Raw genomic sequence first — 16,624 nt, 5'->3', positions numbered from 1 at the left:
TACTAAGAAAGGGGAATGAGAATCACGAGTTCCCCTCTAGACAAGTGTAGTGTGTGCAGAAAAGCTGGGAGAGTAAGAATACAGTAAAGGTAAGTAAATTACCCCACCCCAGAGCCCAGAAAAACATGAGTAAAGTACTGCAAGTTTCCTTAGGACACACTACACCTCGTGATATGGATTATTGCAGTAACCAACCAAGTCTGCAAACAACAACTGGTGGATTCCTGGACCTGAAGACCGCAAAGAAGGGTACCAAGTCCAGAAGTCGAAAGAAGTTCCAGGGAGGACAGGAGCCCCCTGCCAACTCAGAAGAGGGTGCAAAAGAAGAGTCCCCGGTTGGACAATGACTGCAGGAATGCACCCTAGGAAGATGCCAGTGGGTTCCTGCGTGATGCAAAAGATGTCCCACTACGTGAAGATGGATGCAGACGTGATTTAGTGTTGGAAGTCGCCAACAAGCCTTGGCTACGACAAATATGCATTTTGCATCAAAATGGTGCTGGCTGGACCCAGGAGGGACCTGGGGGCCTCAACTCTGTGTAAGGTGGAAGACTTCAGAGAGCCTTCAGAGAGCCCGCAGGATACCAGACAGCACCCACGGGAGTCCCAGGACATGGGGACAAAGGAGGTGCAAAACATGGTTGGTGCAGCACTACAAAGAAGGGTCCCACGCAGGCGGAGGTCAACTCAGCAAGTTGAGCGTCGCAGGTTAGAGTGCTAGGGACCTGGGCCAGGCTGTGCACGAAGGAATTTAGCAAATAGTGCACAGAGGCCTCAGGAGGTGAAGAAGACGCAGTGCACAGGGGTACAGTTGCTCTCAGGGAAGGCAAGGTCTTACCTCCTCCAAATTGCATCAGCAGGACCTCAGGACAGTCTATGTCGATGGAGTCCACCCTCTGTGTTTCTAGGAGCACGTTCGTCGCTGTGAGAGGAGTCCAGGAGTACCGTTGTCGACTTGGAAGGTGCCTACATGAACAGGGGAGTGACTCCATCACCCCACAGGAGATTTCTTCAGTCCTTCTGGTGCAGGGTGAAGACAGGGAGTCCCCAGAGCGTGCACACAGTGGAAACTGTTGCATTTGCTGGCCGGAGCTGAAATTGCAGAAGAAAAGTATCCTTTGTCGATACTTTGTTGCTGTTACAGCGGTTCCTGGAGCAGGCTGCGGTTGATCCGAGGTCAGAGGATGAAGTAGTAGTTGCAGAGGATTCCTGAAGGAAACTTGCAAGCAGAATCTGAAGAGAACCCACAGGAGACACCCTAAATTGCCCTGAGAGGGGGATTGGCTACCTTATCAAGTAAGAACCTATCAGGGTGGGTCTCTGATGTCACCTGCTGGCACTGGCCACTCAGAGACCTCTAAAGTGCCCCCACACCTTGCAAAGCAAAATGGATGAAGTCTGGGACACACTGGAGGAGTTATGGGCACCACCCCTCAGGTGGTGATGGATAGGGGAGTGGTCACTCCCCTTTCCTTTGTCCAGTTTCGCGCCAGAGCAGGGGACAAGGGGTCCCTGAACCGGTGTAGACTAGTTTATTTAAGGAGGGCACCATCTGTGCCCTTCAAAGCATTTCCAGAGGCTGGGGGAGGCTACCCCCCCAGTCTGTAACACCTATTTCCAGAGGGAGGAGGATGTAACACCCTGAAGGCAGAACAAATGCTTTGTTCTGCCTTCCTGGGACTGAGCTGCTCAGACCCCAGGAGGGTAGAACTTTGTCTGTGAGGTGGCAGCAGCTGTAGCTGCAGTGCAAGCCTCAGAGAGCTGGTTTGGCAGTACTGGGGGGTCCATAGTGGAGCTGCCAGGATGCATGGACTTGGCTCCCCAATACCAGATTTGGAATGGAGGAACAATTCCATGAGCTTAGAAATGTTACATGGCCATATTCAGAGTTACCATTGTGAAGCTACATATAGGTATTGACCTATATGTAGTGCATGCATGTAATGGCGTCCACACACTCACAAAGTCCTGGGAAATGGCCCTGAACTATGTGGGGGCTCCTTTGCTAGTGCAAGGGTGCCCTCACACTTACTAACTTTGCACCTAAGCTTCAGCAAGTGAAGGTAAGACATATAGGTGACTTATAAGTTACCTAAGTGCAGTGAAAATGGCTGTGAAATAGTCGGTGCACTATTTCACGCAGGCTGCAGTGGCAGTCCTGTGAAAGGGTTTGTCTGAGCTCCTTATGGGTGGCAAAAGAAATGCTGCAGCTCATAAGGATCTCCTGGAACCCCAATGCCCTGGGTACCTAGGTACCATATAATAGGGACTTATAAGGGGGGTCCAGTGTGCCAATTGAAATTGGTAAATGAAGTCACTAGCCTACAGTGACAAATTTAAAAGCAGAGCGAGCATAACCACTGAGGTTCTGGTTAGTAGAGTCTCAGTGATACAGTCAAGCTGTTGTGAATCCTACTTCGTTTTAATGGGATAACAGGAGTTAGCTTAGCCTTTGGCTTGCAGACTCGTGCCCCCGTCACCTAGTGACTTTTAAGCTACTTAGCTTGCTCTGTCTTAGCACATTTAATTATTTATTTCTTCTAAGATGGCTGCCTTGTTTAGAGTTAGGCCACTTGTTATGGGTTACATTATGAGTGTCACCGTGCTAAGGCGTCAAGATCTAGCACCAAAGTCAAACAAACAGTAGGCCTTCACACTTAGGGATTTTCCGTCTCTATACTTTTGAGGGATAATTGCCGTCCCAAGCATGTCTGTTATCTATTGTTTGGGAACACACCTACGTCAGGGGTCCTTGAAGATCTGTATAAATATATTGCACTTTAGACAGATAATCAGAGGGATTCCGACCAGAGGGCATCACCACCATCGCTGATATAGATGCTGCAGTCGTCTTGACGCTGACCCAGTCTTCGTGTCCCTATGGAGTCTGAGATAGAGACCTCATTCCAAGGTAGCGAGGGTTGGGGGCTCCTTTCATGGACGTGGCATTGGCAGATTAGGTTTAACAATCCAGCTCTCCGTTAGGTAGGAGGTTAGGTCTTACGCACTAGGGTATTAGGGCATATTACATTCCGTATGTCTTTTTCATGCATTGCAAGATGGTGGGGGTCTTTGTAATAATGACTCTCGTCTTCACAATTCTGCTATTTGCATTATTCATTATCCTAATCATTGCAGCCCATGCAACTTATCGCAAATTGCAGTTATGTTGAATAAAAACTATTGAAACTTTCCTGCATCTTTGTCATTGCCTGCGTTTGTATGAGACATGATAGATCTGTGAGAAAGGGGTAATCTCCGTTTAACCACAACACTCCCTGAGATGTCTTACTCTAGAGTCCATGCGTAAAGGCTGCCACACATCACCTTTTATTATTGTGTTTCTGGTGAGGTGCTGCTAGTGAGCCGGTAAGGTTGGGACAACAGTTGCGACTTGTTGTAGGAGAGACTTAGTCACCTACAAACAAAAGTACTGTCATCCTTTAACCAGCAGTCTTGCCTAGAGCAAGAGTCTAAACTACGACAAAGCACTACTGACAACACACATATTAGGCCACAAACTATGAGCACTGGGGTCCTGGCTAACAGGATCCCAGTGAGACAGACAAAACACACTGACATATAGGTTTTTATGTATGAGCACTGGGGTCCTGGCTAGCAGGATCCCAGTGACACAGTAAAACCACACTGACACACACTCACAAACAGGCCAAAAGTGGGGGTAACCATGCTAGAAAGGGGCTGCTCACCATCACTAAATGTATTCTGATTTTTTCCCTCACATTACTCTTAAATACACGAGGAGTAATTGCGTAATTACTGCTATTTCTGCGTCAAAAAATAACACTGAATTACAGAAATTACTCTGGATTGAAATTCCACCCAGGCCTACAAATTATGTGTACAATTTATCAGAGAATTTATGACTTGGCAGAGGTTCATACTGAGACTCCCTGACCAGCTGTTGAGCCTGGCACCTAACACACTAGGATGGCTTTCAAAGGTCGCAAACTGAGCAGTCTGGTCCAGAGTTAAGAACAATGGGTAGGGTGGACGTATCACCGGGGCCTGGACCAGACTTGCCACCAGGGTGATGTCAAATAGTTCTAACTTCAAAAACTAAGCCCGAGGTTGGGTAGTCCGGAGACCTCCTGTGAGAGAACGAGCAATGTCTTGATGCTGAGGAATTCTTCCTTAAGTGCTTCTAGCACATCCTTTTGATCGTTCCTTTAACACCTTGATTTACTGGTCATAGATACTGGGTGGCACCTGCATTGGTACCAGTGTTGGGCCTTAAGTTTGTGGCACGCCAACTCTATTAACAACTTGGTCTCCCGCTCTTTAATGACTTTAGTATACTTGAAGCCGAAATGTACATATGCTCTGGAATCATGACACCATAAGTACCTTCTGGGATTCCACAAAGGACATTTGCTTCTGGGATGATTGGACCTGCTTCACCCTTGATTTTGTGGGGTTGTTATCCTGCTAGCACTGAAAAAGAACACATTTTGAGAGGGAAAGTGTTCCTAGAAGAGCATTCGAAATCTGAATTGAAGAGTAGGGGGGACAAAAGGGGAATGTGCGTCAGTGCACCTGAGTGGCCTGGATACGGCTCCTGTGAGGTCATGCCTGCGATTGTGTCCAACTTTAGGATGCAGTTGAACATCATCTGCGCGCTAAAGGGGGGGCGGTGGATGCCCTGGGTGGTGGTTGGGGGGGGAGGGGGAGGGGGGCAGGGGGGGGGCAAAAACATACAATAAAATAAATAAATGAAAGCTTACCTGCTCCGCCATCGCACCGCTCCTCTTTACCTCATCACTGCAGACACAGGCTCCCAACCTGCCCTGCAGCCAATCCAGACTCTGCTCAGAGCAGCGCTAGGATTGGCTGGGAGCTCCCTTGCAGACTAGGAGCCTGGGCCTTTTCTCTACATCCTGGCAACATAGTGCCAGGCTGGAGAAAGCACAGTGCGCATATGTGTTTGGCCGGTCCAAGACAGCTGACCAAACATACATGTGCACTGAGGGGAGTGCACAGTGCACTCCCCTCAACCCCGTCACCCCCCACGGACCCCCTTTAACAACGAAACGATAATAAACACACTTTATTATCGTTTAGTTGTTATAGTCTTGCAGCTGCTGCTGCTCGCTTGGGGTGGGGGGAGGGCTTGACGCTCCTTCGCCATAGCAAAGGAGCTGCCGCTGGTAGATTTGTTACAATTTTTAAGGATCCATTTTGACACCTGAGGAGATTCAAGAGGTGAAGAATCAACAAGTAGAAGTTGTTCTTCAAAGCAGTCCCCTTTTATAGAATAAAACTTGATCATTACTCGCCCAGTCTTAAGCACAGTAGTCCAGGTAGGTTTGAGCTACATACCCAATGCACATTTCACTAAATTAATTCTTAAAGGTTCCCTGGGATGTAGAGGTGGGCTTTCAGTGCTCCCAATTTGAATTCATGATGTTTAGGATCCTGTCATCTCTATAGGCACCAGTACATACTACCACCAGATTACAGCTGCAGGTAAACAGATCTTTGAGATTGCTCTGACCATCCAGAGAAGAGTTATGGCGTATCACCTAGAAACACAGAAAACTACAAATCTCGTTGAAATAATCCATTGCAGGGGGAAACAGTGATGTGCAGTTCTTTGCTTAAAATAAATGATGTCAGATCAGATAAATGATATAGTTGTGTTTCACTGTATACTGACTCCACCAATTATACTATAAAACAATGGGCACTACACAATGTCTGAATCTCCATTAAATCGATTAACTGTGACTGTATGTTTCCTCCCATACCCGTTTCTTGGTACACCTCTACACGGGAGGCTGTCACGACTTGGGCGCTCTGCCCACTAAGGCTCCTGTCAGGGATGCAAAATATGTCTTGTGCAATAACTCTCAGATGTCAGTATAATCCTAAAGAGAGGATATTTAACAAAGGCATACTGCAAGACTATACCTGTTGTAGAGAAGAATGACTATTTCGCAGTCATAATTTGCAGCTGTTACTCGGTAAGAGTTATCGGTACCACTATTTACATTTTGATTTTGTACAGAATTTATCAGTAAAGAAAATGAAAGCGAGTTGATATGATTATCTTCCATGCACACAAAACTGAGTGTAGCCACCTTGCATCTCACCTAATTATGGCCTTTCAATATTTGGTCATGAAAGTATTTTACTTCATAAGGAATGTAATGATGTGTCCATTTTCGCCCATTATATCTTCCCACTTCCTCTAGGAGTTACAGTAGAATTGCATCATGCATTGGAGCTTAGATCTCCCTTCAAGTCAACACAATGCACTTATCAATGGGCACCAAAGTATAGTTCCCTAATATTAGCGGGTAATGCTCTCAGCAGCCTAATGTCTCTTGAGTTCAACACATGCAAGTGGTGCTTCTTCACAGCACAAGCAGAAACCCATGAAAAAACACAGACACTAAATGTATTATCTGAGATGAATTTTTATTATAAGCCACAAACTGTCTGTTTTTAAAAGGAGCATTTGCAGCTGCTCCGACCTTTAAATGAGATGAGAATATCCAAACAAGGCATATTTTAACTTAGTAGAAAAAGTTAATAGTACAATGGACAGGACGTCATATTTGAATGGGGGATGGCTGGCTACCAAGCAGCCGTGGGCAACATAAGTGTCCAATGTAGCATACCAAAAGCTACAATGATACGTAGAAAGTTCCATTGCAGAGTTCACAATTCCAGGCAAAAAAAAAAATCACCACAGATTTGCAGGCATTTTCAGTTGATTTCAGTTACCTATTCACATGGTTGTTTCTCTTGAAATTGTCAGCTCAAGTTATCATCAGTGGTGCAAATTACAGACTGTCAAGTGTGATATTTATAACATAATACACCAATTCATCAAATGTGCATTATGAGCCAAGCCTAATGAAGCCTTTATCACTTAAAGTTGTATTTTTTCATCAAAATGTTTTTGAAAATGAAGACAGTATTACATATTAAAACAGAGAACAGCATCCTGAAATGAGTGAATACTGCATTAAAATTAAATCTCAAAATATGAATTCACATACAGATCACCAAAGTAACATTTAGCACAGTTAAAAAAAATATATATCATCTGGAGATATAAAACAAACATTAAAATTAAAATATAGAAATTTGACTTTAAAGGTGGAAATCTGTATTGAATTAAAACATATTTAATTGAAAAACAGAAGTCTGATTCTTAAGGACTTTTTCAGGTGTAAGTTTCACTGATGTGCAGAAAATCTTGATTAAAAAAAGATCAGGATATTCCTCCTGTTGCACAGAGGAACAACTACAGCTACTGATGTTGTGCTGAGCAAGCAGATCTTTTTGGGTAGTGTTAACTTTGTGGGCATCCACACACGTTTGATCAACAGTTGCAACACGGTTAACTTCTAAATGTATACCTGTGGACCCAGGTATAAATGATACTGAACGTCTGAGAGATGGCAGTGAACTTCCCCGGGTGGCAAGGGGGTGTGCACAAAATGAGGTGAAAAATCCTTTGTATTGGAAGAAGAATGACCAAAACGTAAACTTAAATCTGACATTTGTCCTTATTTCGCATTATCACATTACTTCACGTCACAGGGACTCCACTTTTTGGGACCTGCCACCTCTTCAAACTTATCTATTCACTTTACGATCTGTACTTTTAACCTGGTACAACTGAGTCACCTGAATTAAGATACCTGATAATCTATAAAAGGAAAAAACAGGAGTACAAAACTGCAACAATCACAGATTTCCTTAACTTGTACCCGAGTCTTTGGTGAATATGAATAGCAATCTGAAGTCTCTGCTAATCATAGGTGAATTTTTAGTACCTTCATCTTTGTGAACAAGGTCCACATTTTGGAATCTATAAATCTGAAACTAACATATGCAAAATAACAGAATTTACTAGTTTTATTTATTAAACAAAGAACCCTTCCTTTTCAGATGGACAGCCAAGCATCGAAGGACAATAAGTCTATTTTCAACTGCTGCTCTCATGTGGTCACGCGTTTCGAGACACAATATCAGATCAAAGATTCCCAGAATGCACTGGGGAGAAAACTGAAAAAAACACAAGGCAGCTTCTTCATTCACAATGATGGACCACCAAAGCAGAGCCTGCATGAAGAGGAGGTGCACAGAAGAAGATTATCAACAGTAATGGCACTCCAATCAGAATGATTTGGAGGAAACAATCGGGAGATTTCTACATATCCCATCAATAGTCATTGGAGCCAGAAAAATTGCATATTGATCACAAATATCGGAAGCTTTAAAATTTTGAAAAAAAGATACACACCCACAAAAGTCCAAAGAGGGGGTTTATACACTTAGTAAATTGAAGCAGCCCTTTGCTGGAGTAAATTACCGGGTTTCCTGTACAGTTCACTACTTGAGTGCTGCTTATGTATCTGCCCATCAATCCTTTACTCATTCATAACCTTCAAGCTGCAATGCTTAATTGTGAAGGCAGATTTGTGGGATAGGGCTCGCAAAGGTATGTTTCACACCAAAACCAAAAAGAACTATACTTGACAGAACTAAGACTATATATATATTAAAAAATACAGGAAAACCTGCATCTGAAGTAATTTTAAAAAATAAGTCTCTGATCATCATTAACGGTCTGCACATACTAAAAAATTAGACAAAAAACATTTCCACAGATAAACGAAACTGAAATCCCAAGGCCAATAAAATAGTCAGTGGTGGAGCTGAGTTTGTGCACAGAATAATATCAGCACCGTGATGCTGCTATAGTAGCATGTTTGGTACCCAAACAACTGACTGCAATACACTAAAATGAAAGAAGTCAGTTCTTGCTACCAGATCAAGCACTTATATTATAGATGCATTTCAATCCCTTCACATGGCTAATATATAGGAAGACTAGATTTGTAATCTCAAACGTCTCCTTAAGGAAAGACTAGTGGTGAAGTTATTGCTGCTCAATCCAGGCACCCTAAATTCTAATTTACGGTTCACCTCTTAAATTAGGAGCTCTTGGGACAATCACTTTATCCGCCTGTTAATCACTTCTCTTAACTTTTAGATCTAGAATCAGCGTATAAAGGCAATGTAATTTCTAAGCATCATATAAATAAATCTTGAACATAAATATTTAACATGTGTACCTCATAAAGGGCATTATGGTAATGTTGTTATGGACTGTCTGTTTTAGTTTAGTGCGTGGATTCTGTGGGTTGGCTCTAATCCGCAAGAGCGACACAGCCTTTCGTCCTCCAAAGGAGGGTAAAATGGATACCACTGAGTTTGCTTAAAAGTAATATCGGATAATAATCCCCTAGACACAATATAAAAACGCTATGGTGGAACTCTGATGGCTGACAAATGACTGCAACATAATTTAATGAAACACAGGCCAGTTCTCATTGCCAGATCAAACTCTTAATTTCTATTAATGAAGCGTTTCAAACCCTCTTTCTAGCATGTAAAAAATAAATCTGTTATCTTAAACGTTTATTTCAGTAAATTTATTTTAGTGGCAAATTGTGTGATTTGATAGACAGCCTAATAGTAATACTGGATAATGCACCACTGGTCTAGCCTAGTGGAGTTTGGGCACTGTCTAAAAAGGAAAGTAATTATCCAATCTGTCATTGGCAAAGTCCTCCAGGCCTTCCAGAGACATACGTCTGTTGACAAATCTTCTGTTGACCTAAGTTACCAAGAATACAAACAGCATTCCTCCACTGGCTAAGCTGATTTATATGGTTTCAGAAGAATGCACAAAAGACACTGCTTTTCAGTATCCCAGAACACTAAAAGTGGGGGCTCAGAAGTTCCAGCTTCTAGACTGAAGTAATTACGATGAAGACTTAAAAGCAGCCTGCTGCAGCGAATAAGAACACATAATTGCTGTAAGTAACCAATGCATCTAGGAGATAATATTTTTTATTTGTGATGAGTAACAGTACTTTTGAGATGTAACAGGTCTTGTAGACTGCTGTACTGTCAAGTCAGACTTAAAAAGGCACAAGCAGCATTGGTCTGCCCTTGTCCTCACTCCATTCTGCTAGGTGCCTAACAGAGCAATCTCCAGGGCTCCCAGGGAAAGGTAAGTCAAATTTCTCACATAAAAAATTGTGAACATAGGGAGCATGCAATAATTAAATATTAAAAACGTCCATGCAAATCCCAATTACAAAAACATTTAATACCTTAACATATAGTCCATACTTTTTCAGAAACATGCCAGAGTCATTAAAACACAACGCACATCCCTAACGTTGAGGAGATAATACTCTCCTCCCAAAAATTGTCAATATACCCAGTATAGCCGATTACTGATTGGGATAGGGGGGTGCCTTTGTGTTTCGTCTTTAGTAGCAATTAAAAGAACAAAAAAAAATACACAGAAGAGTTTTAAGAAGAAAAATAAAAAGGACGCAAAAGTTAGCAGGAATTCAATATTATGATCAAACACATAACATAAGAGAAGAATGAAAACGTCAAGTGTACTATTTAAATGGCTAGTGCTATAATTATCAATTAAATGCATTACCCTTTAACTGATTCTATACTTCTTTTGTTGAACTACTAATAACAAGCCTTGATTGCTTTCTGCATTTTAGGGGGAAGTGTTACATCTTTTTGAATTTTTTGAGGTTTAAAAACACATTTGTAATTAAAAGGAAAGAAACTATCTCTATAAGTTCCACGTTTTGGGGAAACCGATAGTGACTGTATTCTGTTACAGTGAACTGTTTCATGGAAATGACTGACATCAGACCTCAAGTGAACGGTAATAGTTTTGACAAATTATGAAAGTCGAAAGGATTAAACAATCCAGTGGGATCTGAATTACTGATCCAAGAGTTGCACAAATATCTTTGCAACAAGTGCATTCACCCACAGTGCTACATATCTTACAGGCATGTGAGATAGTTTAATCTTCAATACCCTAATTGTTTTAGGTATTACTTTTTGTTAAAGGGGCAAAAATCCCTTAATTTAATCCTTTAATTTCTCACTTTCATTACTGATTGAAGACTCGCCATTGCACCCGATTACACATTTAACGTGTTTTAATTAAGTAGAACATGCTCTGTTTATACATTTGGGCCGTCTCAGACAGAACTACGGATCCAATGAGCCATAAACCATACATAAGCCATGTGGATGCTGGCAGGCATCGGAGAGAACATTTGGATTTTTAAACACAAATCTAAGGAAGTAGAAAAATAATCCAGACAGCTAAATATACTAACACAGGAGCACATGATACATAAGAAAAATATGCCTTAGATTTTCTCAAGAAAGACGATGGGACAAAAAACCGTGAAAAATACTGGATACACACTTCCATGGCTTCATTTCCCCTGTGCAAATGTCGTGGCTGCCCACTTCCGGTCACACCTGTTTGAAACTGACACGGCCAACGGGCTCTGACACCCTACTGACCAGTACTCCAGAACTACTGACGTGAGATGCTTAGATTCTGCAAATAAAACGGGTGAGGAGGTGAGAGAAGTTGAAACATCATGCTTTGCTATCTCCTGAGAGAGGTTTACTGTGTTTCTGCACCTTACAGGGCAACACTATGCCCACAAAGTAAAACAGCACTGGCGATACCTTCAGCAATATCGAGACACTGTCGTCAGCCATCGATTTGTACGTTTTATCTCAGATTGCTCCAAGCAAAAAACTGCGAGTCTTTTCAATCACCACAACATACAAAAATAAAAAGAATGGGCACTGGGAGATAAGAAAAGAATGAGAAAACGACTAAAGAAAACCGATTAACAAATAACTAGACAAAACTACTTCCAGATAAACCCATGCTTGGGAGCCGATGATTGGAAGGTTTGAGGATAGTTTGCACCAGCACTTTGGACACAAACATGCACTGAAAAGGAAACTGTGAGGTTCAAAGGTGATGGTGGTTGACAACACGGCTTCACCGGGATGGTCCAATGCACTACTGTATCCCTCGGGCGATCTCAGGAGACGTTCCAGCTACTAGGCACAGTGATGCAGCTGATCTGCCATTTTGGTGTGCATCTCAACACCCCTCTCTGGCTCTGTACACCTAGCCTTCTTAATGTCCACGATTGTCCAGAATTGGCAATTAAACAAAGCAACCGGCAAGAGAACCACCTGCATAAGGCTGTACAGGGCCCAGTCGTGTTTTCTTCTCATTCATTCAGGAATTATTTTGCATTATGGCAAAGGTAATAAAGTATTAATAGGAGAAGCATAGAAGTCAATTAAACTAACAAAGGAGCTAGCACGAGTTGAGAAAACAGGCCCAGCCTTATAGTGGGTGGAGATATTTGGAATTTATGAAATCCAAATTGGCCATAAATGTTGCTTGAGCAAAAAAGCATGATTAGAAATAGACTGTAGACCCACTGAGGGTACGAACTGTTTGTTAAGAGCGTAATGTCCCCAGGAACTGGGCAGAGATAAGGCACCCTATTCCAGCTCTTCATCCTGCCCCTAATGTGTACTGATTGGCAGAGGGAGAGAGTGGAATTTCCAACCCCTGCTAGTGTCTCATTGTGATGTTTGTCATTTTGCTTAAGGGGCGCAAGAAAGGCTCCATCTACAGTGACAGATGGGACGATTCCTTGTAAAGTGCTCTACGTATGACATTTGTGGCTAAGTTGTAGATGGACAGTGGTTTGTGTATGTGTCTGTGTTTGTATAGGTGTGCTTGAATACTGGGGGGATTTCCAGAGTCTCCCACTCAACCCCAGGGTCCACAAATGAGTTTTTCCTTATGCCAGCCTTTCACCATCTACAGCTTTGTATTCTTCCTGAAATAGTCCAACACTCCTGCTGTGGGTCAGCAGGGGGAGAGGTCAAACTCTGCCTCTCTTCCTAGGCTCGTCACTCTGACTGCGCCGGTGGGTGCTGAGGGGACTGTTGATGGTTTGAAGTGGAATCCCCCTCATGATCCTCGGTCTCCTCATCAGACACTCCTTCTAGGCGGATTACTTGGCGAATAGTTCGAGTGGTAAGCTGTAGTGGTGCTCGTCTAGAAGGAAAAACATTGAGTCTGGCATTAATGCAAAAATATATGTATTGTTCTTAAGTACCCAGCTGGTGAAATTCTGGTTAAATTCAATAACATAAAAAAATGTTTTTAAAGGCACTCTTCAAATAATATCTTTATTGGCTTTAGTTAGTATATTAAGAAAGCAGTAGAAATACATTTGTTCATTCCACTGGCTGTCTGAAGTTCATATCTCAAAGTATTAAAACCCATATAGACAACTGCACCCTGAAGAAACTAATTATTCACTGGTCAGGAGGGAATAGGTTTCCTTCATCTTTTTATAAACTAACATGTCTAAGTGCGGGACAGATTCCCTTCCCTGCTACTTCAGCACTGTTGTCCTGCTTCTGTCTTTGTTGGTCACATCCTAGTTAGACAGCCTTTTCTTGTCCTCAATTATTCTTTGCCTTCTTAGCACATCTGTACTTCTTAGTGTGCTCCACTGCTCCGTCTGATAGTCCTATTCGGCCCTACTTAACCTCTGGTTTAGCTCTCCCTCACATAACATCATTTTAGTTCCATTCTTAGTTTATTTGTAGTCAAAATCAGTTACCTTCAGACACTGTCTACGATTCTCTTACCTACTCAGCCACTAACTTCTCCCTCTCCCCCTACTCTCTACTGCCTTCATGTTATCTTCAGTAAACCTTACCTTCTTCCATAATGTCCTGGGTGACACTGAATTTCATTCTTCCCTCTTATCAGCTTACTCCTGTGCGGTCTACTTGAATCTTAGCTATTATTTCTATTTGTCCCTGTTATTTTTTTATTCTATTGCTATAATCAAATATGTCCACTTATCATTGTACTTCATGTTCTCTTACTTTAGCCTAAGCACTATTCCTTCCTCCACTGGTTGTATTTCTGGTTCTCCTGTTTAAGTCTGGCTGTACGCCTTCCCCATCTGCCTGTACTTTTGATTCTCCTGCTCTAGTCTAGCCTTTCATGAGTGTACACTGGGTTCTCATGCTGTAATCTAGACACAATGTTTTCCATTTCCTGTGGTAAATTTTGCTCTCCTTCGTTTGCATGGGCTCTGCTTCTTCCTCTTCCGACTGCAGCTCCGGCTCTCCTGCTTTAGTCTTCACTGTATTTCTTCTACGATGCATTGTGCTTCAGGTTCTCCTGCTTTCTCTATTGTCTTTCCACTTTTTGTTTTCCTACCTATGGCTTCCTAAGTTTAGGCTCAGCTCCTATCCTATTTGTTTTAAGTTTTTTCGTCTCAACTTTATTGTCCAACTGTAGTCCTTATGTGACTAATGCAAACCCAACACAAGGCATTTCAATTTCTGTGTATCCTAATCTCTGGTGGAACTCTCCATGGACAGCTGCTAAAATATATATTTTGTTAATTTAGAAATCAATGCAGATTTACAATTTGCTTGAGTGGAAAAAATAGATAGTCGAAATAGAAGAAAATAGATGCAAATGCTGTTCTGATTAATGCAGCAGTTTTTCATCACTGACTTCTGCAGAGTGACGAAAAATATTTAAATTAATTATAGCAGGTTAAGCTGATATACTCAGTTAGTTTGATCCTAGATATTTATGACCCAGATGACTTCAAACTGTGCTTCGATATGAAACAATGTACCATAGATGAGAAAAGAGTGTTACTGAGATAGTTTTCATCACATTCCATAGGTCAGAGACACATTTGTAAATTATGAGATACATAGGAAGATGTGATCAAGGGCCTGATTAGGAGTTTGGCGGTTGGCAACAACCACAAGACCCGTGGTGAGGAGACCGCCGTCGACCAAGGTTCCCGTCCATCAGCCCAGTGGGAAAGGTGTGGCAGCGTTGCCGCCAGCTCGTAATAGAGCCGGCGGCAACGCTGCCACATGCAAGGGGCACCAGCACCCTTGAAATGTGCAATACCTGTACAGCGGACAGTGCGCATTTTGGGGGTGCTGGGCATGGGCAGTGCAGGGGCCTCCCTGTGGCCCCCTGCTCTTGTTCTCCACCAGCCTATTCATGGCAGTTGAACCGCCATGAAAAGGCTGGGGGGAGAACAATTTTGTAATCAGCAGGGCGGCGTGGAGTTCAGCGCGCCCTGGCTGATTACAACCTGCACTGTAGTCATCCTGTCGGGACTGGAGATCCTGACGGGGACGTCGTTAGGTTGACAGATCTGCCCGCCAACCCCGTAATGTGGTGGTCGAACCACCACAACGTCAGCAGTCTGACCGTCACCGTGAGTCTGGTGGTCTGTTGACTGCCAGACTCGTAATAAGGCCCTCAGTTAGGTTTAAGCATAACTGACAGAGGTCAGAGATTTAAGTGAAGAACAGAGTTCGGCTCCTCCACCACATTACCCAACTCACATAGTTTATTGGATCACACTCATGCATCATATTCACCTTATGTTCTGCAGACGTTTTGTTACTTCCACACATTATCCAGCTTACATTATTCAATTTTTACATCATCTTATGATCCGGAGGACTCTTACTCAGTTCTGACATATGTCATCTCACCCACTTCAGGGGAGTCTTGCTCACCTTACTTTATCTTTAGCCTTACACACACACACACACACACACACACACAAACACTGGTTATAAACCTTATACACCTCAGTATATGCATATAACAAGAGTATATAGTCAGGACAACAAAATCAATTGAAAAGGTATTTGTTTTTCTAGTAACTCTGGCGCCATTCTACACATCTGCATGCAACTTTACACAACAAAAAGTTCAGGCGATTTAGATTCGGGGTGGCAACTTTGGTGCAGTTCTACCCAGGGAGCTGGAGGGACACAAAGGGGTTAAACCCAGAGTTTTCACATTTTAATGCCCACAGGAATCTTTGACATCTGCTACAGAGAAAACCACAGAATTGAATTACACCAAACTTGGCATGAAAATAGAGCCTTATTTACTCCATTTAATAGTTTCTGAGAAATTAGACTGACAAAAATGTGTCATGGGCATCAAAGGGGTGAAAACCCTAGCACCAGAACGCTTATTTTTCCATTATTTTAAATTAGGTGATTATTTACCTGTAATCTAAATGATAAGTAAGGAAATGTTGTAAACTTTCAGGAAAAAGCATCCTCTACATACACAACTGAAATTCTGTGGGGTCCATGCTGCAGCCAATTTAGGTTGGACTTGCAATGTTGCAGTTGCCTGGACTTTCAGTATTTAGCTGTTTTGGTGCTTTTGCATTTGTTGGACTCCTGTCTGACTGGGTGCCTGGCATCGATTCATCAGCTGATTTCATAGGCCCATGAACTGCTCTTTTTTGCCTGTGATTTCATGTGTTGGGAAGCTTTCCCAGATGTTGGAACACCAACCTATTTATTGAAATTTCACCAGCCTTCAGATTCGTTTTTAGCCGTCTACTCTCAAGATTGGTTTTGAGACTCTAGGCCTATATTATTTTAGAGGTTAGACATCTGCATCTATTTTCCTTTCTTTTTGGTGCTTTGAATTTGACCTGACGCATTGCAGGAAGTATTTTCTTAATTAGAGGGAAGAATGTGGGGTGAAACGCAAGTAGTCTCGTGAGTTTTGAGGTGCCATATTGGATCAGTCGATATTATATTTAAGATCCTTAGTAAAACGCTAGCGCGAAAATTACAAAAAATAAACAATTTTATATTAACA

The 16,624-nt window shown here is 42.4% G+C and overlaps 1 protein-coding gene across 7 annotated transcripts in view; it reads right to left on the bottom strand.

Annotated features, from left to right (window-relative positions):
* Positions 1–6,422: 6,422 nt before the first annotated feature.
* The window catches only part of LOC138246211 (myosin-10-like), a 491,460-nt gene continuing 481,258 nt past the window's right edge, over positions 6,423–16,624 (bottom strand). For all 7 annotated transcript variants that reach the window (XM_069200598.1, XM_069200595.1, XM_069200596.1 and 4 more), the window contains one exon: positions 6,423–12,985. In XM_069200598.1, coding sequence (XP_069056699.1) covers positions 12,838–12,985 — 148 coding nt within the window. In that variant the 3' untranslated portion in view covers positions 6,423–12,837. The remainder of the gene's footprint in view (positions 12,986–16,624) is intronic.

The sequence above is a fragment of the Pleurodeles waltl genome, chromosome 7, assembly GCF_031143425.1.
Source record: "Pleurodeles waltl isolate 20211129_DDA chromosome 7, aPleWal1.hap1.20221129, whole genome shotgun sequence".
In the NCBI taxonomy this organism is placed as follows: Eukaryota; Metazoa; Chordata; class Amphibia; order Caudata; family Salamandridae; genus Pleurodeles; species Pleurodeles waltl.
The sequence above is the reverse complement of the archived record's forward strand: the minus strand, read 5'-3'. Positions and strand labels throughout refer to the sequence as shown.